The sequence below is a fragment of the Vulpes lagopus genome, chromosome 7 (assembly GCF_018345385.1).
Source record: "Vulpes lagopus strain Blue_001 chromosome 7, ASM1834538v1, whole genome shotgun sequence".
In the NCBI taxonomy this organism is placed as follows: domain Eukaryota; kingdom Metazoa; phylum Chordata; class Mammalia; order Carnivora; family Canidae; genus Vulpes; species Vulpes lagopus.
Window position 1 is genome coordinate 33149786 of NC_054830.1, and position 23425 is coordinate 33173210.

At 37.8% G+C, this 23425-nt stretch overlaps 1 protein-coding gene across 6 annotated transcripts in view; it reads left to right on the plus strand.

Annotated features, from left to right (window-relative positions):
• SLC25A26 (solute carrier family 25 member 26) overlaps positions 1-23425 on the plus strand; it is a 129146-nt gene that overhangs the window by 79974 nt on the left and 25747 nt on the right. For 4 of the 6 annotated variants that reach the window (XM_041761186.1, XM_041761187.1, XM_041761190.1 and 1 more), the window contains one exon: positions 19240-19284. The exons of the other annotated variants lie outside the window; for them this stretch is intronic. In XM_041761186.1, coding sequence (XP_041617120.1) covers positions 19240-19284 — 45 coding nt within the window. The remainder of the gene's footprint in view (positions 1-19239; positions 19285-23425) is intronic. 6 annotated transcript variants of the gene reach the window in all.

Sequence of the window (23425 nt, forward strand, 5' to 3'; positions counted from 1 at the left end):
TGTTACTGTTTCAGTTTTTGTAATTATAGATAATTCAGTGGCATTTTATTCTATAGCTTTAGTATCATGAAGGTTTTCATTTTGAGTACTATTAGAGCTTTTAAATGTTTACTATTGGTCACTTTATTCACTCATTTTGTAGCTTATGTAGTTTTAGCACATGTCCCAGATTTTATATAGGAAACCACTTAATTAAAATGTTGTCATAGAGGCACCTGGGTGGCTCACTCATGATCTCAGAGTCATGAGATCGAACCCCACATTGGGCTCTATACTCAGAGAGGAGTCTGCTTGAGATTCTCTCTTCTTCTCCATCTGCCTTTCCTCCTGATCACTCACTCTCTCTCAAATAAGTAAATCTTTTAAAAAATGTTATAATTAAAATATGAAATAGAATTATCAAATAAAATACTTTCTCATTTAAGGATGTTTGCCAGAGGGGCAATAAAATGATGATTCCAGGCTTATGGACTTTAACATGTGTTCGAGAAGCTTATCTTTATTTTTGAGAAGAGAAAACTAGATTTTTTTCTCTGTGGTTATGATTATGCTCCAAAGTGCACATACAGTTTTAACAACCTTTATATCTTCATAATCTTCAACTTTTCTTCTTTTATGCAAGGACTTTTTTTAAAAAGATTTTATTACTTTTTTTTTTTAAAGATTTTATTTATTTATGATAGACATAGAGAGAGAGAGAGGCAGAGACATAGGCAGAGGCAGAGGGAGAGGGAGAAGCTGGCTCCATGCCGGGAGCCCGACACGGGACCGGATCCCGGGACTCCAGGATCACGCCCTGGGCCAAAGGCAGGTGCTAAACTGCTGAGCCACCCAGGGATCCCCTTTAAAAAGATTTTATTTATTTATTTGAGAGATCACAGAGGCAGAGAGAGAGGGAGAAGGAGACTCACTGCTGAGCAGGAAGCCCAATGTGAGGCTTGATCCCAGGACAGGCAGGGGCTTAACTGACTGAGCCACCCAGGCACCGCAGGGGCATTTTTTATTAGCTTTGTCAAGGTATAATTTATATACCATTATAATTCCTCCTTTTAAGTGTACAAAGCAGTGGTTTTTAGTGTAATTACAGAGTTATAATTTGCAACACAGTCTAACTCTTACCACCCCCAAATTATGTCCATTTATGGCACTCTATAGGGATAATTTTTTAAAAAAGATTTTTATTTATTTATTTGATAGTGCACAGGAGAAGGGAGTAACAGGGAGAGGGAGAAGCAGGCTCCTGCTAGTTGGAAGCCTGATGTGGGGCTCGGTCCCAGGACCCTGGAATCATGACCTGAGTTGAAGGCAAACACTTAACCAACTGAGCCACCCAGGCGTCCCTAATTTGTTTATTAAAAAAAACTTGTTGAGTACTTATTTGTTTTTTAATAAATGTTATTTATTTAAAGATTTTATTTTTTAAAGAGTGAGCCAGTCTTAAAGTGTGAGAACATGAGCAGGAGGGACAGAAAGTGAGGAGAGAGAGGAAAGCTGACTCCTTGCTGATTGCAGAGCCTGATGTGGGACTAGATCTCACACTCTGGGGTCATGATCCGAGCCAAGATCAAGAATTGGATGCTTACTGACTAAGTTATTCAGGCACCCCTTTATTTCATTTTTTAGAACAATTTTGGATTTACAGAATTGTAATACAAGATAATACAGTTACCATATTCTCTGTGTCCTACTCCCCCTGTTCTTAATATCTTACTTATATGATACATTTGTTACAATTAAGGAATCAATATTGATACATTGTAATGAACTAAAATCTATAGTTTATTCAGCTTTCCTTAGTTTTTACTTGATGTCTTTTTTTTTCTCTTCCAGGATCCCACCCAGGATAATACATTACATTTAGTTATCGTGTGTCCGTAGGCTCTTCTAGGTTGACAGTTTCTCAGACTTTGATTTTGATGACCTGGACAATTTTTGAGAGTTCTGGTTACCTCCTCTGGTTGTAAATGCCTATTGGGATTTGTCTAATAATATCTTTCTCGTAAATAGACTGATGTTAAGGTACATATACCAATATGACTTATCACTGTTAATGTTGGCCTTGATCACTTGCCAGGTGTTTCCATTAAAAAGTTACTCTTTCCCCCTTTCTACACTCTCCTTTAGAAGATGTCACTGTGTGCAGCCCACATTTAAGGGTTCAGCAGTTATGCTTTACTTTATCTACATGAATTACTTGGAATTCTTCTGTAGAGCTTTGTCATTTCTCTCATCACTTATTCAATCATTATATTAGCATGATTCATGAATAATTATTTTATAGTTTGGGTTATAATCCTGTAGTGCTTGATTGTTGCAGTTTGGGCCATTGGGTGTCTTTCAGTTGGTTCTTGTGTCCCTTTGATGTACCCTCATCAGTGTGAGTGTTGGTTTTGTTGTTACTTGTTTGATTTTGAGTATTTCCTTAATTTTTGGCCATACAAGAGGCTCTAGGCTCATCTTATAATTGCTTGCTCTGTTTCTAGAATCAGCTCTTTCTTCAAGAAGCATAGTTCTCCTTCCATCCTCTGCTTTTTTTAAATTTCTTTTTTGTTTTTACCACCTCTTTACTCAACTTCCCCTACCTCTTCTCACCCTCCATAACTCATATTAATAACAATGGGTATGTATTTGTGTGTATCCTTTTGCTTCTACACTATCATGATCATATCCAAATACAGTTTTTGTTTTGTTATTCGTAAAAAGTGGCTTACGTGATACATATTTTTACATATTTATCTTTTTCTGTCTTAGCAATACCTATAGAAGTCTCTTCATGTCAGCTGTTACAGTTCTGATTCATTCATTTAAATGATTGTTTTACTGTTCTGTGGTAGAAGATTGTTTTAAGATAACAAACTATTTTCCAATTAATGATGTTCATATACTTTGCTTCTAGGTGTCAGCCACTACAAACTGTTGTGGTAAACATTCCTATATGGAAATGCTTTATTTCAGGGGGATAAATTTCTTAGAGTGGGTTTGCTGTACCTAAAGATATGTTTTTAAAATAGATGTTTCTAGATTATAACATTCTTTAAAAACCAACAACTCACACGTCTACTAGCAGTGTCTGAGAGAACCTTTTTCCTTGCATTTCTGTCTACAATAAGTAGAACAGGTCATATCAGTTTTACTATTCTAATTGATGTTAACTAGTACCTTCTTTGTAGTTCACTTTGGATTGACCTAGTTTGGGTGTTGTTTGTTGGCAACAGTGGCCACAGAGTGGGAATTGCTCTTTTGTAAATTTGCCGGCTTCTGTCCTTTGCCTTTTCCCCTTTGGGTACTCGTCAGTTTATAAGAGGTCTTTGTATTTGTAAATATTAGACCTCTGTCTTCTGTAATTTGACATATTTTCTCCAAATCTTATTATTCTTTTGTTTTTTTCCATTATTTGCTATAGAAGTTTTCATTTTGGGGGATGCCTGGGTGGTTTAGTGGTTGAGCATCTGCCTTCAGCCCAGGGCACGTGATCCAGGAGTCCTGCGATCAAGTTCCACATTGGGCTCCCTGCATAGAGCCTGCTTCTCCCTCTGCCTGTGTTTCTGCCTCTCTCTCCCTGTCTTTCATGAATAAATAAATAAAATCTTTTTAAAAAAAGAAATTTTTATTTTTTTTCATTAGGAAATATGTCTGTCTGCTCATTTATTTATAGCTTCTAGGCTTAAGATCCCCTTTATAGGGATCTCTGGGTGGCGCAGCGGTTTGGCGCTTGCCTTTGGCCCAGGGCGCGATCCTGGAGACCCGGGATCGAATCCCACATCGGGCTCCGGGTGCATGGAGCCTGCTTCTCCCTCTGCCTATGTCTCTGCCTCTCTCTCTCTCTCTCTGTGACTATCATAAATAAATAAAAATAAAAAAAAATCCCCTTTATATAAAGTACATATGTTTTCTTAGAGTTTTTGGCAGATTATTTTTTAATTTAAATTCAATTTAGTTAACATATAGTATATTATTAGCTTCAGGGGTAGAATTTAGTGATTCATCATTTGCATAAAACACCCAGTGCTCATTACATCAAGTGCCCTCCTTAATGCCCATCACCAGTTACTCCATACCTCTACTCATCTCCCCTGGAAGGTTATTAACAAAAGGAATGATTTAACATTTAATCTGTGTAGTATTTACTTTTTGTGCTTGGAGTAAGATGGGATTCTCTTTGCTTATAGTTGCCTGTAGTGTATTATTGCCAGCACCTTTCCCCATCTTTTCATAAGTTAAATTCTCATACATGTTGAAAGTTATTGCTCTTGTTTCTAAAAATATTCTTGGCAGGATGCCTGGGTGACTCAGCAGTTGAGCATCTATCTGCCTTTGGCTCAAAGTGTGATCCTGGAGTCCCAGGATCGAGTCCCACATCGGGCTCCCTGTATGGAGCCTGTTTCTCCCTCTGCCTCTCTCTCTCTCTGTGTATGTGTGTCTCTCATGAATAAATAAATGATACCTTTTAAAAAAATATTCTTGGCAAAAAGGAAATTCTTGGCTATACATGGGCATTTATTCTTCTGTAATTGTTAAGATCAATATACAGTTCTTAAAAAGATTTATAACTGAAAGAATTAAGGTATATATATTAAGCTTGGGAGAACTGACAAGAATACAGTATAGTTTCTACATTTTTTCAGATTTTGTTAGATGGAATTTTATAGATTTGTTGATATAGGTCACATGCCCCTCTTGTTGACTTTATTTCCGGGCATTTTTTTTTCTCTCTCATTTTTTTAAGATTTATTTATTTGAGAAAGAGAGAGAGATCAGGGGGAGGGGCAAAAGGAGAGGGAGAGCGAGAATCTCAAGCAGACTTCCTGCTGAGCCTGGAGCTCCATGTTGGCCTCCATCAACCCACTAAGCCACCAGGTACCCCTTACTTATTGTTCTTTAAAAAAAAAAATCCCATTTATTCATTTTAATCCTTAAACCTAATTTTTATGTCAAGATTGTCATTTTAACCATTTCTTTACCATTTTGTTTTATTTTAAACAGAGTATTTTTTTAAATTAGAATATGACTTGGTCCTTCTTCTAGTGGCGTAATTTACTTTCTTTACCTATTATAAAAATAGTTTTTCTTTTAACTTGCTTTATTTGTTATATGTTTTAACTTGTGGTTTCTTAGCTCTTTTCTTATTTTTGCTGGTTTAAGTTATTTTGGATTTTTAATTTTTGTTACTTTGGAATTTCTACTATACATTTCCATTCCATTAATGATTACCTTTTATTTCCCCTTTTCGAGGATCTCTGTGTGGCTCAGCAGTTTAGTGCCTGCCTTCAGCCCAGGGCATGATCCTGGAGTCCCAGGATCGAGTCCTGCATCAGGCTCCCTGCATGGAGCCTGCTTCTCCCTCTGCCTGTGCCTCTGCCTCTCTCTCTCTCTGTGTCTCTCATGAATAAATAAATAAAATCTTAAAAAAAAAATTCCCCTTTTCCCTGCACATTTTTGAGTTTCCATACTGTTTTCCTGCCAGGTGCCAGGTGTAGGGTTTGGTATCCATTTTTCTCTCAATACTTGTTAGGACCACTGCTCTAGCTTCTGATGTTGCAGGTGGGAAAGTCTGGTAGCTCTCTAAGCTTTCCCCTCTGTAAGGAATATGTTCTTTCCACCTGCAGGCTTGTAAATTTTTTTCTCTCAGAGTTTAGGCACTTACTAAGTTATGCCTAGGTCTATGTCTAGAATAAAGTGAGCTCTTTTAATCTGCAGATTGAAGTCTTTGGGCCAAGGAAATTCTCTTCTGGTATGTGTTTTATTATTGCCTTACTACTATCTGTTCATCTTTCTTTTGCTGGAACTGCTGTTCATCTCATTAGTTCTGTCCTCCAGTTCTCTTATCTCTTCTATCATGATTTCTCTTTTGTTGCTTTGAGCTCTTTTTTCCATTTGATCTTTCATACCACAAATTTGGACTTTTGCCATGATTCTTTCTTTCTTTCTTTCTTTCTTTCTTTCTTTCTTTCTTTCTTTCTTTCTCTCTTTCTCTCTTTCTCTCTTTCTCTCTTTCTCTCTTTCTCTCTTTCTCTCTTTCTCTCTTTCTCTCTTTCTCTCTTTCTTTCTTTCTCTCTTTCTTTGTTTTTAAAGATTTGCAGGCTCCGTGCAGGAAGCCTGATGCAGGACTTGATCCTGGGACCCCAGGATCATGCCCTGGGCTGAAGGCAGGTGCTAAACCACTGAGCCACTCAGGGATCCCCTCTTTCTTTCTTTTAATCATTTGCATGGTTTATTTGGAAAATTAGTGCTTTTAGATGCAGGAAGACTTCTGTCTGCTGTAATTAAATCTCCCTTAGTTAGCTTATTATTTTTTCTGACCATTATTGGCCTCTTACTCTTCACAGAGCTCTTTTCAGTTGTGGGGTTGCTCCCTTTGTCATGACTGGTAACTGTCTTTCCAGATGCTCAATGTTATGTGTTGTCATATTTTCCCTGTCAGCTCATAAGGGCCCAGTTCTGGTCTTGGTCACAAATGATTCAAGGAGATCTTGCCCCCTACCCAAGGGTCATCAGCTCTCCTCAAACCAGGCTTTTTCTAGAGCCAGTAGTTTAGAGTAGTTGTTCCAAAGTTCCGAAAGGCTAGACTCCAGGTACTTGTCCAGGTACAGCTCCTAGAAAAATTAGAGACACATATTCCAGTCTCTTTCTCTATACTCCAAAGAGCTTAAGCCTTCAATTCCATTTAGTAACCTACAGGCATCAGGCCCATACCTGTTGCAGCACAGGGATTGAAAACTGTAGTGGGAGTCACAACAGAAAGTGGGGGTGTATTAACTTCACATCATCATCTTCCTGGAATCTTTTTTGGCCCTAGATTTTCATTTTATCATTCTCTTAATGATTATGGATGTATGCTTTGGCCTAGGCTTACCAACAATAAGGATAAAAGCATTAGATGGGAAATTGGAAGGTCTGTGGGATAAATTATATTATAGTTCTCCACTCCGCTTCTTTCCTTGTAAAAGGATCAATTATACTTCCCTTCCTGTTGTCAAGTGATTTGCAGTGTCTCCCTCTCCTATAGTCAGGCTTGTCATTGTGACTTGTTTTAATAAATGGAACATATGTGGAAGCGATGTATTCTAGTTCTGAACAGAGATATGACAACCTCCTCTCAGTTTCTACCTTTTGCCTTGAGAATGGCATGTCTCAGATATGGTTTGTTCCCTCTAATTGGGTCTTAGAATCATAAGACACATGGAGCAAAAGCTACAGCCTCAAGGCAGCCATAGCCAACTTACAGGTGACATATGTAATGTGAATGGGAAAAATGAGTTTGATGTATGCCACTGGGATTTTAGGGTCATTTTGGTAATGCATCACAGCTAACTGATAAAATCTGGCTGGTAGCTAACTGATAATTTCTTCTTTCTCCTTTAATTGGGTAACATTTATTTTTATCTATCATTTAAAAATATCTGTATCAAACCCTACAGTTGATTTTCTGTCTCTCCTAAATATTCTCTTAATTGGCTGACATGCATAAAGTGGTATTATGGTTATAGTCAAACACTACCTGTGAGGAGTGTTTACAATTATATAATAGGACTCAGCCCATGTAGCAAAACTGAGGATAAAGAAACCAGAAAACTGGGGGCAGTGCCTTGTGGCAGTTTATTACACTCATTTATCTAATGCCCTAAACTCCACCCAAAGTTACCCTTTTGGAAGCGTGGCTTCTCTTTAATGGTACAAAGAAGATTATTTGTAGTTCTTACTACCAGTGTTTGAATGCTGTGTTCTATGAGAAGTAAATAAGAGTTCATTGGGGTTACATTTATGGAGTGGCTATGCAAAGCTTTTATTTCCTGGGATGTGTATATATGCATATGTATCTGACTTTTGACTTAATCAGCAGATGGAATGAATGGGATCTATTTTTATATTTTATCTTTTTGCATCTTGATTGATACTTTTTTCCCCTTATTGATCAGCTCTTGGCACATTGTTCTAACAAATATTTGTAGATCAATAGTTGATAAATGGAAAGAATATTCATTGAACTATGAGCCAAAAGAGCTGGATTCTACTCTAATTTTGCACCGGCCTTATTGCCTACCTTCTCTTCCATTCCTTTGCTTTTTCTCCTTTCACTTATGTGATAGTTACTGAGCACTCTGTTCTTTTTCTTTTCTTTCTTTTTTTTTTTTTTTTTTAAAGATTTTGTTTATATGAGAGAATGAGCAGGGGAGAGGCAGAGGGAGAAGCTGACTTCCCTCTGAGTGAGGAGCCTGATGTAGGGCTTGATCCCAGGACCCTCGTATCATGACCTGAGCCAAAGGCAGATACTAACCAACTGAGCCATCCAGGTAATCCTGAGCACTCTGTTCTGCCAAGCCCTGGGATGCAGTGAGGAGTAAGGCAGACATTTCTCCCTTATAGCCCTTAACAAGCTACTGTCCTCTCTTCTCTTCTGCTCTGCAGCCCCTCCTTTCTTCTGACCATTTTGTAAACTGGTCATTGCCACACTACTGCTCAGCCTCCTTGTTGTCATTTTATGTTCATGGAACTGCTTTCAAATATGCCTTTACTACTACTACATTATTCTAGGGGAGGCTAGAGTTGGGGACTGTCCTGAGAGAGGAAGATAGCTAAGTGGGGGAGGCAGTGAGGGAGCAAGTGAGCCACTCACATGGCCTAACCACTATGCAAATCTCTTTTTATTTTTTTTATGATTCTTTTCAAGCTGTAATTCTGCATAAATGCCCAAAGGATGCAGGTATACAGATGATTCAAATATTAGATGAGATGTTTATTGCTCTTGGCTGGTCTTTTAAATTTTATTTATTTATTTTATTTGTATTTTTTAGAATTTGGGAAACCATCAGTTAGAACGTCTTTATTACCAAAAAATAGATTGATTCAGATATGGGGAAGACCTGGATAAATAAACATGTGCCTCAGTTAACAAGGATAGTTGGTAGAATAATAAGCAAAATAATTTCCTTTCTCTTGTAGGACTTCTTGAGGGGTCGGTTACAACTTTTTCTTCACCCCTCTTTTTTGTTTTCTGAGTAAGGAGCTAAGCCGTGCTGGCTGAAAGGGAGGCACGGAGTCATAAGTGGGAAAGCCAAGTGACTATACATGCGAATGCCTTTCCCAGCTGCAGAAAAAAATACGAAGAACAACCTGATTATGTTTTGTGAAGGATTAAAGTTGCATGCAAATTCCAACTGAAAGCATCTGTTTTCCTGACCCTGTGCCAGAGTTCTAACATCTTGACAGGAATTCTTGTTGTGAAATTTCTGTCTCAAGCACCTCCCTCAACTACTCTCTGGCTGTTTTCTTAGAAGGCTTAAGTCAACATGGCTTAACATTTTGGAAATGACTCTGAAGAACTGAAAATGAATTTCTCTATTTGCTTCTTATACACCAGAAGATAAGTTCAGGTTTCATTAGCAAGAATCACACTAATTGCTGAGTGATCATTGTAGAAATTGAGTGATCCACAGTTCATTAAAGAAATCAGTGAGAATAAATGTATCAATGAAGGCATTGGCATATGTGTATATATTTATATAAATATAGATTTTTAAAAAAGATTTTATTTATTCATGAGAGAAAGAGAGAAAGAGAGAGAGAGAGAGAGGCAGAGACACAGGCAGTGGGAGAAGCAGGCTTCATATGCGAGGAGCCTGACATGGGACTTCATCCTGGGTCTCCACGATCACACCCTGGGCTGAAGGCGGCACTAAACCACTGAGCCACCCAGGCTGCCCTAAAGATAGATTTTAAAAATTTTTTCTTGCCCTAAATGGAAAACTGTTAAAAGTATTTTTAACTTTATTTCCTAAGAACCCCAACTGACAAAAATAGTTCATCTTTTTAGGAAGACCACAGGTTCTATCTACTTGTGACCCCATAGTTACATTCTGCTCAGTCATACCTATGTTGGTATAATTCTTGATACCATAATCCTACCATGTAAATAATGTTTACAGACCTCTGGTTGCAGGATTAAGTGTTAATGCAAGTGTTGAACATTTGCTAGGAGTCAGTGTGGAATGGTGTGTTAGAATCACTTGCAGTGTAAAAGCCAGTGTGGTTTTATTATTTTTTTTCATTTTGATTGATTTGGTAAATTAAACTTGATACCTAAAAGACAATTTCTTTGTGTTCTGAGATACTTGAATATTAACCTTGGGCATTTTTAAGGATGATTGTGTTAAGGGTTAATGTTGGGCCTTCCTCTTCTAAGCCTTGTCATAAGTTTGTTCAGAAATAGTATATTTATAATCTGTGCGATATGTCTAGGATCTGCTATATATTAGAAATATTAAAGAGCATTTTATGAGAAAAATAGAAATAATTTATCGAGGATAAATACTGTGAAATACTGTGCATTGGTCAGAAATGACAGATTTATAATTAATGAATATGGTAATATCTCTATGATATTGTTAGGAGAAAACTCCAGTTTTAGGACTCCTATACTGACGTTTAATGAAAAAACCCAAACCAAAACTAAGTGTATTGGGCTCAAATGTCAGTTAACTGGTTAAATGGAGGTAGGGAGCTCACTTTTACCTTTTCATTTTAGGCTTCTGTGTATGAATTTTTAGATGAGAATGTAATTCTGCTTTACCTATACACATTTTTTTGTTATGGGAAAATTAAAACACACACAAGGTAAATGGAATAGTATAATGAAGCCTAAGTGCTCCTCTCCAGGCTTCAGCAGGTGTCAGTATCCGGCCATTTTTACTCATCTGTATCACCTCCTACTCTTGACTTTGATTACTGTCATATGTTTTATAGTACATTTGAAGATTAAATTTGTATCCGTTGAAATGCACAAATGATAGATGTATATTTTTGAAGGATGGATACACTTCTATAATCCACATCACTATTATGATATTGAGTATTTCCATAACCTAGAGCATTCTCTAGTAATCCATCCCAGGCAGTCTGCCCACCTGGGATAGTGTGGCCTTTTCTTAGAAATTGATGTAAAAACAACCATACAGTATGAACTCTCTTTATGTCTGACTTCTTTTGCTGAACATAACGTGTGTAGGGACATTATATGTGATAGCAAATGTCAATAGTTCTTTCCACTTTATTGCCATTATTCTACAGTAGGACTATACCACACTACATATAGCATTACTTTTGTTGATGGGCAGTAACTGTTGTGATTAAAGCTGCTATGACATTCATGACAAATTTAATCATTGACATATTTTGTCATTGCTCTTGAATAAATACCTAGGTGTGGAATTTCTGGATCAAACAGTGATCCTTTGGACGCAATTGTCCTGTTTTAAGTTCCTACAAGCAAAATAGAGTTGTGATTGCTATCCATCCTTACTCTTATTTGATTTTTTCAGTCTTTCTGACGTCAGCCTGTTAGTGGTTGTACAGTGCCTTGTCAATGTGTGCTTTTTGAAAAACAGTTTTTAAATCGTGCTGTGAAATAGGTAAAACCTAACACTTGTCACTTTAACCATTAAGTGTACACATTAGTGTCATTCTCGAGCTAGTGAACGGTCACCAATGCCTGGTCCCAAGATGTTGTCATCCCCCCGCCCCCAGTCAGAAACTCTGTACTCCTAGAGGAAGAACTTCCCACTGCCCTCTCCCCCCCAGCCCCTGATAACCCCTAATCTGGTTTCTGTCTCTATGAATTTGCCTATTTTAGATATTTCATGTAAGTGGAACAATACATTATTTGCCCATTTGTGTCTGGCTTATTTCACCTAGTATGATGTTTTTCGTGGTTCTTCCGTGCTATAGCAGGTGTCAGAACTTCATTCCTTTTTATGGCACAATAATGCTCCATTGTATGGGTGGCATCCATTTTAATTTTTAGTTTATTTGTTGGTGGACACTTGGATTGTTTGATTTATTGTGAATGATGCTGCAGTGAAGATTGATGTACAAGTATCTGTTTGAGGCCCTGTGTTCAGTTATTTTGGCTGTATACCTAGGAGTAGAATGCTGCGTCATACGGTAATTCTGTGTTTAGCTTTTGGGGAACCAGTGGCCTTTTCTCTCAGTGTGTTTTAATTAACATTTCCCTGATGACTAATGATGTTGAATATCTTTTCCTGTACTTATGTTAGCAATTTGTATATGTATTTCTTTGTGAAGTGCGTGTGCAAGTCTTGTGTGTAATTTAAAAATTGGATTATCCCACCCACTTTTATTTTTAGTTAATGAGGTTTGAAAGTTCTTTATATATTCTAAAAAGAAGTCCTTTTCAGATTATTTTGTGAATATTTTCTTTCAGTCTGTGGTTTGCCTTTTTATTAATAGTAACTTTAAACATTTTTTTAAAAGTTTAATTTGTTAAAATACACAAAGCATTTATCATCTTAAACATTTTTTACAGTTCAGTTGTATGAAGCATTTTCACATTGTTGTGCAACCGGTCTCCAAAACTCCTTTCATCTTGCAGAACTAAAACTGTGTACGCATTGAACAAGAACTCTCCTTCTCCCTCTTCTGTCTCCTGGCAACCACCGTCCTACTTTCTGTGTCTATGAATTTCACTACTCTAGATTCCTCACATAAGTGGAATCATACAGTATTTGTCTTTTTGTGATTGGCTTATTTCAATTAGTATAATGTCCCCAAGATTCATTCCTTCTGTAGCATATATCAGAATTTCCTTGTTTTTAAGGGTCATATTTATGTATGTGTGTACACACACACACACAATATTTTGTTGAATAATATTGAACATCTTTTCATATGGTTGTGGCCTATTTGTATATCTTTTCACGAGAAATGTCTGTCCAAATACTTTGCCCATTTGAAAAGGTAGATTTTTGTTGCTATTGAGCTATAGAGGTTTTTAAAAATATATTCTTTATTTAGAGAGAGGGCTTGAGCAGGGGAAGGGACAGAGAGAGAGAGAGAGAGAAAATCTCAAGCAGACTCCTACTGAGCACGGAGCCTAATGCAGGACTTGATCTCACAACCCGGAGATCATGACCTGAGCTGAAATCAAAAGTTGGATGCTTAAGCCACTGAGCCACCCAGGGACCCCTAATATAGTCTGAATCTTAACCTTTTGTCAGATACATGATTTGCAGACCTTTTCTCCCATTCCATAGTGTGTCTTTTCAATCTAGTGATTATGTACTTTGGTGTGCAAAAGTTTTAAATACTGATGTAGTCCCATTTGTCTTGTTTTGCTGTTGTTGCCTGTGCTTTTAGTGTTGTATCCAAGAAAGCATTGGCAAATGCACTGTCATGAACACTTTGCCCTATGTTTTCTTCTTTAGAGTTTCATAGTTGTAGGTCCTACATTTAGATGTTTGATCCATTTTGAGTTAATTTTTATATATGGTGTAAGACTCCACCTTTATTTGTTTGCTTGTGAATATTCAGGTTTTTTAGCATTATTTGTTGAAGAGATTGCCTTTCCCCCATGTACAATCCTGGAATGGTTTGTTAAAGACCATTTGTATATATGCAAGGGTTTATTTCTGGGCTCTCTGTTGCATCGATGTGTATGTCTTGATGCCACTGCCACATCATTTTGCTTACTATGGTTTTGTAGTAAGTTTTGAAGTCATGAAATATGAGACCTTAACTTTGTTCTTCTTTTTAAAGAAAATAATTTCTGGCTATTTGGAGTCTTTTGAGAATCCATATGAATTTTAGGTAAAAATTTTTTTTATTTCTGCCACATTATCATTTAGTTTTTTTTATTTTTAAAGATTTATTTATTTATTTTTGAGAAAGAGAGCTAGGGAACAGATATGCATGCAGAGGAAGGGGCAGAGGGAGAGAATCTTTGAACAGAGTGTGGAGCCTCATGCAGGACTGATCCCACTACCTGAGAGATCATGATCTGAGCCAAAACCACTTTTTACTTGTAAAAACAGTGAAACTTGTTTTTAGGACTTCAGAAGTATAGTGGACCACGGACTAATTTGACATTGTTGTTATCTTGTCTACATAATGGTGCTCTGTGCCTGGTGCACTCACACATACGTTGATATACTAGGAGCACCTTCCACCCAGACAGAATTACTGTGATAATTCTGTAGAATGCAGAGAAAGAAAATCTAATCAGAACCTTCAGTGCTAACATTTGTCAAGGACTTGCTGTGCCCAGCACACGGGAGTTAGTGATTAGTAATATTCTCAGAGCTCCTGGATGAGTTCTTAAAAGATTTACTTACGAGTCAAACCACTTACACACGTCTCCTTTTTTGTGTTAGATTTTGATACTCTTTTGTCCACTTTGTGCTTTTTTTGGAAAGATATTTTGGAACGACTTTTAACATCTCTTAAAAGCCTAAGGAATAATTCACTTTAGATTTTTCCTACTTTTAGGTTAATTTCCTTTATTAGGTAGATGTTCTGTTCTCTATGTATGGAGAGTAAGTGGATTCTGGTTGTTAAATTGAAAAATCAGTGTGTATTGACTGTTAGAATTGTTTTCTGTCCTGTCAAATGCTAGTAGACCAGCTTTGAATGTTTCTCACCTTTTTTTTGTTTAATTTTAAATTTTGGGACAATAGTCACTTAGAGGCACAAGGTTTTTAGGTCTTCAACTTGCTTTGTCCTTTGTTACCTTGGGCATTGAATGGGAAAAAGGCACAGCATATTTAAGAGGAGAATCGCTTTGTTACCGCTGCAACATTAAAGTGAAAACGCTAAATCAGTCATAGAAATTTGGACACTGTCAGGCAACAAAAAGGAGACATCTCTGTGGGTCACTTGTAGGATCCCTTGAAAATTGGAATGAGCCAGTTCTCGGACCCAGTGTGGTATCCACGGCAGGCCTGCCAATTCCATGCTGTACTTCAAACCCCTATTAATTTGAAGTCAAAGCAAAAAGTTTCCGTTTTTTTTTTTTTTGGTCTTATTGCTAGAGAGTTTTAGGTTATTTCTGCCAAGGTACAGTAGCTTTCATCATAGCTTTTAACTTATGCTTCCTAGAGCATTCATAGTAGTATTATGTTCATTGCAGCTAACCATCAAGTCTTTTTAAAAACAGTGGTGATATTCTAATGTGATTTTTTTCCACTGAAAAATAGAATTTTTTTTTGGAAAAATAGAATTTTAGAGATAAATAAAACCTTAGAAATCATATCTTTATATTCCCTGGGTTTGTTATAAATCACTTCATTATTTTTTAAGGACCATAAGGTCACAGACACTAGTTTTAAGATCTCAGGGTTAAAAAAAAAGCATTGATTGGCTTCAGTGATGATTCTGGTCCAGTAGTTAATGAGAGGTAAAGCATGTTCATAATGTAATTTTGTAAATTCTTTATTTCATTAGTAATGCCCAACACTTCCTTCCCCTGCTCACCATGCCTATATTTAATTTTATCTACTTCACATGAAATCCTCACATGTACTCTTGTACAGCATTATTGCTGTGTTTATTACTAAGTGGAATCCATGTTGAATTTTAGCAGGTTTTTTTCCCCTCTGCATCTGCCTCTTTGATGGTAGCTGGGTTTACTGCTGCTAACTTATTAGTGCCCTGGGTCGTAACAACCTTATTCAAACACAACATCTTAAATGGAGGCATTAAAAAGGTCACAACAGTGAGCCATTTTGTAACTTTTGGTGCAATAAAATGAGTATGTTGTGTTTTGGAATATAAGACCTCTGAGTACAGCTATTCATTTTCTTCATCTATAAAACATTTTAGAATAACAGCTTACATCTGTTTGGGGTTTAAAATTCCACATTTTGAAGAAACATCACTGTTCTGTAACTCCAAACCAGACATGGGGAGGGAGCTAGCTCTTTGTCAGACCCATGTTCTGTGGAGGTTGGGAAAAGGGTTTGTTTTAGCCCGGGAGCTGTATTCGCTGGCAGTACTCCTTTCACATGTGTGGAACACATTTTCATTATTGTTTCTTCATCTTGTAAATGACAAAAAGCATTCAATAGAATTTTGACTTGAAGAATATTTGAAAAATTTTTTACACATCAGGAGTTTATCTTAAGAGGGATATTTCACTACCAGAAACCAGAAATAAATTTAATTATTTAAGCATTTACAGTGCATTTAATTACCTTAGACTGTCAGTTAATCTCTTTTTAGAGAGTAAAGCTGGGGTTTACTGTCGGCTCACTTTTTAAGATAAATACCCTATAGAATAGTTTGGCCATTTCAACTGTGTGATTTTTAAATTACTTCTTTAAACTTGAAGGAACAATTTAATGAGTAGCTTTTAGTAAAGGAAAATGGGCAAAATGCTCATCTATAGGGTTCAAACTCTAATACATTAAGTATCCCAAAAGCGTAGATATCCTACAATGAAGTTTTACAGGTTATTTTTATTTTTACTTATTTATTTTTAAAGATGTACTTATTTGTTTGAGAAAGAAGACCTGAGCGCCTACCAGCAGGGACAGGGGAGCATAGGGTAGAGGGAGAGTGAGAGCCAGAATCTCCAGCAGACTCCCTGCTGAGCATAGACCCTAGACTCTGCTGTGGGGCTGGATCCCAGGACTGTGAGATCATGACCTGATCTGAAACCAGGATTTGAATGCTTAACCAATCGTGCCACCCGGGCACCCCAGGTTATTTTAATCCAGAAGTAAAAAATGCCTCTGTGGACCATTAAAATAAGTTATAAGGGCCTTTTTAAAATTTTATAAATATGAAATATTTACATTCTTGTTAAAATGTGATAAACTTACATCTGGGAGGGGTGAGTACAAAGAAGAAAATGAAAATCATCTATAATCCTAGTACCTCTTAGTCTTCTTGGATATTCTATTACATGCTATGCATTTGTTTGAAATTTAGAAAATCTTTTAAAAAACTATTATACAGGGGTGCCTGGGTGGCTCAGTCAGGTAAGTGTCTGCCTTAGGCTCAGGTCCTGATCTTGGAGTCCTGGGATTGAGCCCCACATAAGGCTCCTTGCTCAGAGGGGAGCCTGCTTTTCCCCTCTCCCTCTGCCTTTTGCTTGTGTGCACGCACTCTCTCTCTGTCAAATAAATAAATAAAATCTTAAACCACTCCCTCCCTCAAAAAAGAAAACTATTATACAGTCAGTTTGGGGGGTTTAAATAGCTAATATAATTGAACTTTAGTTTCAGAATAGATTTTTTGTCACTGCTTTCATGTTTTGGTGACAAAAAAACTAAACTCCGTTTCACTCCTGTTGTGGAATTTTGACATCCAGGGTAGGATGCTGCCTATTATGAAGACAGCAAACTTCTCCGAGATTCTTTTTGTCAGCCTAAACTGGATTGTTGTCATTGATTTTTTTTTTTCTTATTACCACTTCCTGCCTGAAGGGAAGACAGATTTTTTTCTCCATGTCCACTCTCAAACCTGGGACCATTATTCGCTCCAGCAGAGTAAGACAGATGATGTTAGACTTTTAATTTGTGATTAAGTGTAGATACTTCAGAGTAATTGAATGCCCTTGATTCATTTGAAGGTAAATATCCATTAATGCCTTCAAAGTAGTGGTCTCTAGCACACACACACTTCAAGCACTCACATACCCATATGCATATTGATAATGTTCAAAGTCCATATTTTACTCTTAACTTACAGCTGAGCTGAATACAGAAAACAATGCTGGGGCTATGGCCTGCTCAGAGCAGCATCATCCCAGCATAGCCCTTTTGGGCAGTGACTGGGTGTCACAGAGGCTAGTGGGATGGTGTTGAGTGGAGTTCGGGTGTTTTTGTCTTAGGAAATAGGGTGGTGTGGTTCTGTTTTCAAATTTTAGGAGATGTCATTGAAAGCACATTCTACTGAGGGTGAATTTATGTGCAGATAAATGCACTTAGATGTCTTCTAGGTAGAGTAGCAGAGGGCTCTGGAGTCAGATTGTCTGGGCTTCGCAGGGTGTCTTTAGTCAAGTTACACAGATTCCCTGAACCTCCTCTTCATCTGTAACATGGAGGTAGTAATAATACTTAACTGCTGTACAGGGTTGTTGAGAGAAGTGAAATAAAGCTCAGGAAGTGCTTATTAGCACAGTACCTGATACATGAGAAGTGCTTGGTAATTCTAGTTCTTAGTGTTAACCATCTGACTGCAGACACTTGCCGTCAGTGTGCTGTTGTCCTCAGCATCACTTTGGGCTACTGCAGATGACTCCTCTCCCTGCCTACTCTGGGGACTAGCCAGTCCTCAGGCCCACTTGTGCTCCTGTACTCCTGCACCATTGACAAGCTGACCCTTCCCACTGTCAGACTGGCTGTTCTGTTCCTCTGTCCCTATTTCTCAGCTTCCTCTTGTAAGTGGGCTCTATGTGTCTCATCTCCTCTCTTTCCTACCTGCTCTGTTCATTCTTGTGCCTCCCCTGGACATCCCTTCCTTACTCTCCCTCTCTCTGTCCTTCCCTCCCTCCCTGCCCCTCCTTTTCTTCCTTTTTACTCCTCTTCTCTCCTTCCCTTTCCCTCCTTTTCTCTGTCTTCCTGCTCCCCTCACTGCCACCTCCTCCCCCGCTCCCCGCCCTCCTTTGCCCCCCCCACTTGTTCCCTCTCTCTCCCCCTCCCTCTGCATCTTCCTCCCTCTCCCTGTTTCCGTTTCTTTTTTTTTAAATAAATTTATTTTTTTATTGGTGTTCAATTTACCAACATACAGAATAACACCCAGTGCTCATCCTGTCAAGTGCCCCCCTCAGTGTCACCCATTCACCCCCACCCCCCGCCCTCCTCCCCTTCCCTGTTTCTGTTTCAAGCTCAAACACTTGGCCTGCTAAGGAGTAGACAGCTCTAGCTCTTCAGCAGAAAAATGTCAAGTCTTTAAAGTCTTTATTGCTTGTGTTAGGAAATATTTATTTTGTCATTTCGGTAGCCAGATCTCTGTATTGTGCTTCTCTTTCTGTTTCAAAAGGGTTTTATATCATCATTTTTTTGTCCCTTGGGCTCAGAAAGTTAGCAGAGCTCTAAAGGCAGTTACAGCTTAACTCTCTGAAAACCATGTCTACCATACCTATAAATTTAATTTTAAATTTTAATAAATTTAGCTTTATTTTTTTATTTTATTTTTTTAATTTTTATTTATTTATTGATAGTCACAGAGAGAGAGAGAGAGAGGCAGAGACACAGGCAGAGGGAGAAGCAGGCTCCATGCACCGGAAGCCCGACGTGGGATTGGATCCCGGATCTCCAGGATCGCGCCCTGGGGCAAAGGCAGGCGCTAAACCGCTGCGCCACCCAGGGATCCCAATTTAGCTTTATTTTATAAATAAAATAAAAATGAACTAAGGTTTCTAAATAATAGTTATAGATTCATGTAGTAATGCTAGGCAAACTCTGATCTTTCTTAATTTTTTTGATTTTTTTATTTCCTCTTCAGATTCCTTTCTCATTGGTCCAGTTTCCCATGTGGGAGTCCTTAAAAGTAAGTTTTCCAGTTTTCATATAAAATTTCTGACTATCATAAATACCCACCATTTTCAGTATGGAGTAGCAGAATATGATACTGACTAGCAGTTTAAAAACTCAAAATTGTTGGTAATTGAAAATACTTTCTGCATGTGATTTACATTGCCAATTCAGTCTTCTAATCTTTTTCTGATATCTGTGGTAGTGGAAGCTGAGTATAGCAGGCATAACTGAAACCCACGGATGTTAAGGAAAAAATTTGCTTTACTTTCTTTCTTCTTGCAACAACTCTTTTTCTCGCTGGATGAATTTTATTTCATGTGTGCATGTGTATAGAAGTTAAAGAATAACAGTGTTTGTAAATGGAAAGAAAGCAAGGCCCCCGAGTGTCTGTAGGCCTCCACTGGCTGAGGCCTCCCCCACTCACATGTAGTGGTTGGCAACTGAGGGAGCAGTGAGGCCATGGGCCCTGACCGTCCCTTCCATGTCTGCTGCTCACCCCAGCCAGGCATGGGACTCCCTAGGGGGAACAGAGTGTTAGGAGTTGTGAGTCAGCCTCAGGGAAGGTCACTCATATGTTTCATTACAAATAATAAAATGGATTTTTAAAAGCCTGTGTTTAAAACATGATGAAATGTTTTTCTTTAATCTTCTGGGGCAATGGTTTTGAAAATTGTAGGTCATGATATGGATTGTGTAGATATTTGACAGCATTTTAAAGACTAATAGAAAAGGAAATAGTAGAGAACATCTTATGTGGTAAGGATAAGTCTTATTTTGTAAAATCTTAGTGTGGCTTGCTCATGGACACGTCTCTGTACTGGGTTGCGATGTAAAATGTGTCTAGTACTATGCATGATGATAAAAAGATTTTGAAAATCCTTGTCCAAGTGAAAATGGTTTGTAAATGACCAAACTGTAAAATGGCAAAGTACCTAGGTAGGCATTTGATAATACAAAAAGTAAAGTAATTAGTCTCATAGTTACATGGAATTAGTAATCAAAGCCTGTCTTTTGAAAAGTCAAAAAGAAATTGTACTCGGAGGTTATACGCTAAGGATAGTAAGATGAGACAAAACATTTCTCATACAAAAGAAACTATGGAATATTACATATCAACAAACTATTCTTACAAGTGATCTGATTTTAAGTAGCACAACTTATTTTATAGATATACTTTACATATAGTTTCTTGGGTCTTTCATTGTTTTTGTTTTGACCATTTTCTTTGTGGTACACGGTGAGAATGGATTTCTTCGGCAGTGTTTCTGGGCATGATGTAACAGCTATCCAATGAGAAGGTCACATTCCATGAGCATAACAGCTCTCCTTTTCTGTGTGTGACCAAAGAACAATGGAGCCAACAGCTGTCCAGCAAACAAGACTCACTTTATTGGTGTCTCAATAACCAGCATTCACGCAGCTTCTGCACACTCGCTAACATCCTTACACCCTATCTTTGTATAGGAATGTTTTGAGGCCTAAAAGGGAAAAAGCATGGGGTTTATTTCTTTTCAGTATTAAGGACATTTATAGTATTCTAACTAGTTAAGAAATGTCTAGAATTTTTCAGAGTAATCATAGATCATAATGTTACACTTTTAACAGTTGTCTTTGAGCAAATGTTAAAGTGCTACTTTTTTTTAAGTCACATTTATTGAGTAATTTTGATACAGGAACATCCACCCTTTGCTAATGTACATTTTTATGAGTTTTGACAAATGTTTATGACTATCACCATTACCAGAATACAAAATATTTTCAGTTTTCCTTTTTCCAGAATATCACATAAGAAGAATCATACACTATATATGGCATTTTGTGCCTGGCTTATTTCACTTAATTTGCTTTGAGATTCATTCATATTTTTGCCTGTAAGTAGTTTGAATCTTTTTGTCACCGAGTAGTATCCCATTGTTTACAGAAGTACAGTTTGCTTATCCATTGACTAGTTGAAATGCATTTGAGTTTCCAGTTTTTGATGGTTATGAATAAAGCTGCTATAAATTTGCGTACAGATATTTGTAAGGGGACATATGTTTTTGTTCCTCTTGTTTAGGAATAAGGTCATAGGGAAAGTATAAGTTTAATTAATAAGTTTAACTGTCAAACTGTTTCTTAAAGCAGTTGTCCCATTTTGCAACAATGTATGAGAGTTCTAGTTGCTCTGCTGCCCTGTCATCACTTGTTATATCATCAGATTAAAAAAATCTTTTTAGCCATTCTAATAGTTGTGTACTGGTATGTCATTGTGGTTTTAATTTGCAGTTCTCTCATGGCTAAACAATGTTGAGCATCTTTTCACAAAATATTTTGTTTAAACATCTAAATGTGAACTCACAGTGCTTTATAGAAGTAGACAATTTTGGGCACCTCTTTTATTTTTGTGTTTATGATTTTATCCATCAAGTTTGCTTTTGCAGCCATGGAGTGATTGTAATATATGGAAGAATTTCTCTATTATATTTCTGTGAGAATACTTCTTTTTAAATTTTTTTTTTTTTTTTATGATAGTCACAGAGAGAGAGAGAGAGAGAGAGAGAGAGAGGCAGAGACAGAAGCAGGCTCCATGCACCGGGAGCCCGACGTGGGATTCGATCCCGGGTCTCCAGGATCGCGCCCTGGGCCAAAGGCAGGCGCTAAACCGCTGCGCCACCCAGGGATCCCCTGTGAGAATACTTCTTAGGAAGATTTTTCTCTACCAGGACTTGAGCAGGTTGCATACACGTTGTGCTGTGAGGGGCAGAGGGCCTGGAGACAGGGAGTGGCCACTGTTTTCTGAAACTTACTCTGCCTACAATTAAGCGTATTATCTTTTTCTAAAATCACTTCCTCCTGCTACCTCTGTTTTTTTTTTTTTTTTTAAGATTTTATTTATTTACTCATGAAAGACACAGAGAGTGCGCAGAGACATAGGCAGAGGGAGAAGCAGACTCTCGGTGAAGAGCCTCATTGGGGACTTGACCCCAGGACCCAGGACGATGCCCTGAACCAAATGCAGACACTCAACCACTGAGCCACCCAGGTGTCCCCTATCTCCATTTCTGTTAATCATACTACTAATCTGACCCGTGGGGTCCAGGCCCTGGATTATAATCTCACCATCTCTTCCTCTCTGTCCATTTCACATCACTCAACAAGTTTTGGTGGACTCTGACTTTTTGGAACCTGTGGCCTCCTTTTTGTCAGATTCTTACTAACTTATGCCTAGACTAGGCCCTGACAGTTTCTCCATTCTACACAGTAAATTTGTGTGATATTCCTTGAACATCTCTTGGAAGTTCTCAGAAATTTGTAACTTCCTGACACTCTGAAACATGAAGTAGATATCCACACTGTTTTTTCTGGCTCCCTCCCCCCTATACTTTTTCAAAATTCTTTCTCTCCAGCCCTAACAGGCTCCTCACTGCCTCTGTTTTTTTAGCTGCTTTCTGAAATATGCTTCCACATCTCCAAACACTGTGCATCTTCCAAAGCCAGTTCAGTTTGGGGTGTTTTTTTTTTCCCTCCTTGAAATCTTCCAATCTAGGCCCTGAAGATTTACCCTAACTTACCTAACATTTGTGTGCATTGCTTGTTGGTATTTAATCACACAGTGTGCAATGTTTAAAACAATTTAGAACTAAGCTTTAGAGGACTGGAGCAAGGCCTCAGTCCCTTGCATTTATGGAGTATTTAAGCATTGCCTGGGTACTCTTGAGCTGGACATTGGCCCCTTTCACAGCAATGCAAAGGTAAATAAGAGGGTTCTTGCCTTTGAGGAGCTTGGAGTCAATGAGAGAGGCACAAACCACCAGATAAGGTTAAGGTAATGTGTCTGTAATTGGAGACTTTTCAGATGTAGGAGCCAGTCCTCCTGACTCCCTAATTGCGTCATTACACTACCTCATTTTTTCTGTCCCTTCTTTCTCATAGTACATAGACTGTAAGAGTTTGCATGAAAGAAGACTAGACACCATAGAAAAGAAGAAAAATAAAAGAGGTAGATTATCATACTCAGAATCCCCAAGAAGATAATTGTCCTTTAAGATTCATGTTGTGTTTGGAACTTTTGGCAGCCCAACCAGAAGAGAAACATGATAGATTCCATGGTTATTATTACCTGATAAAGACCCATCGCTTATTATTTTATTTTGCCCCCTTGGCCTTAGATATGG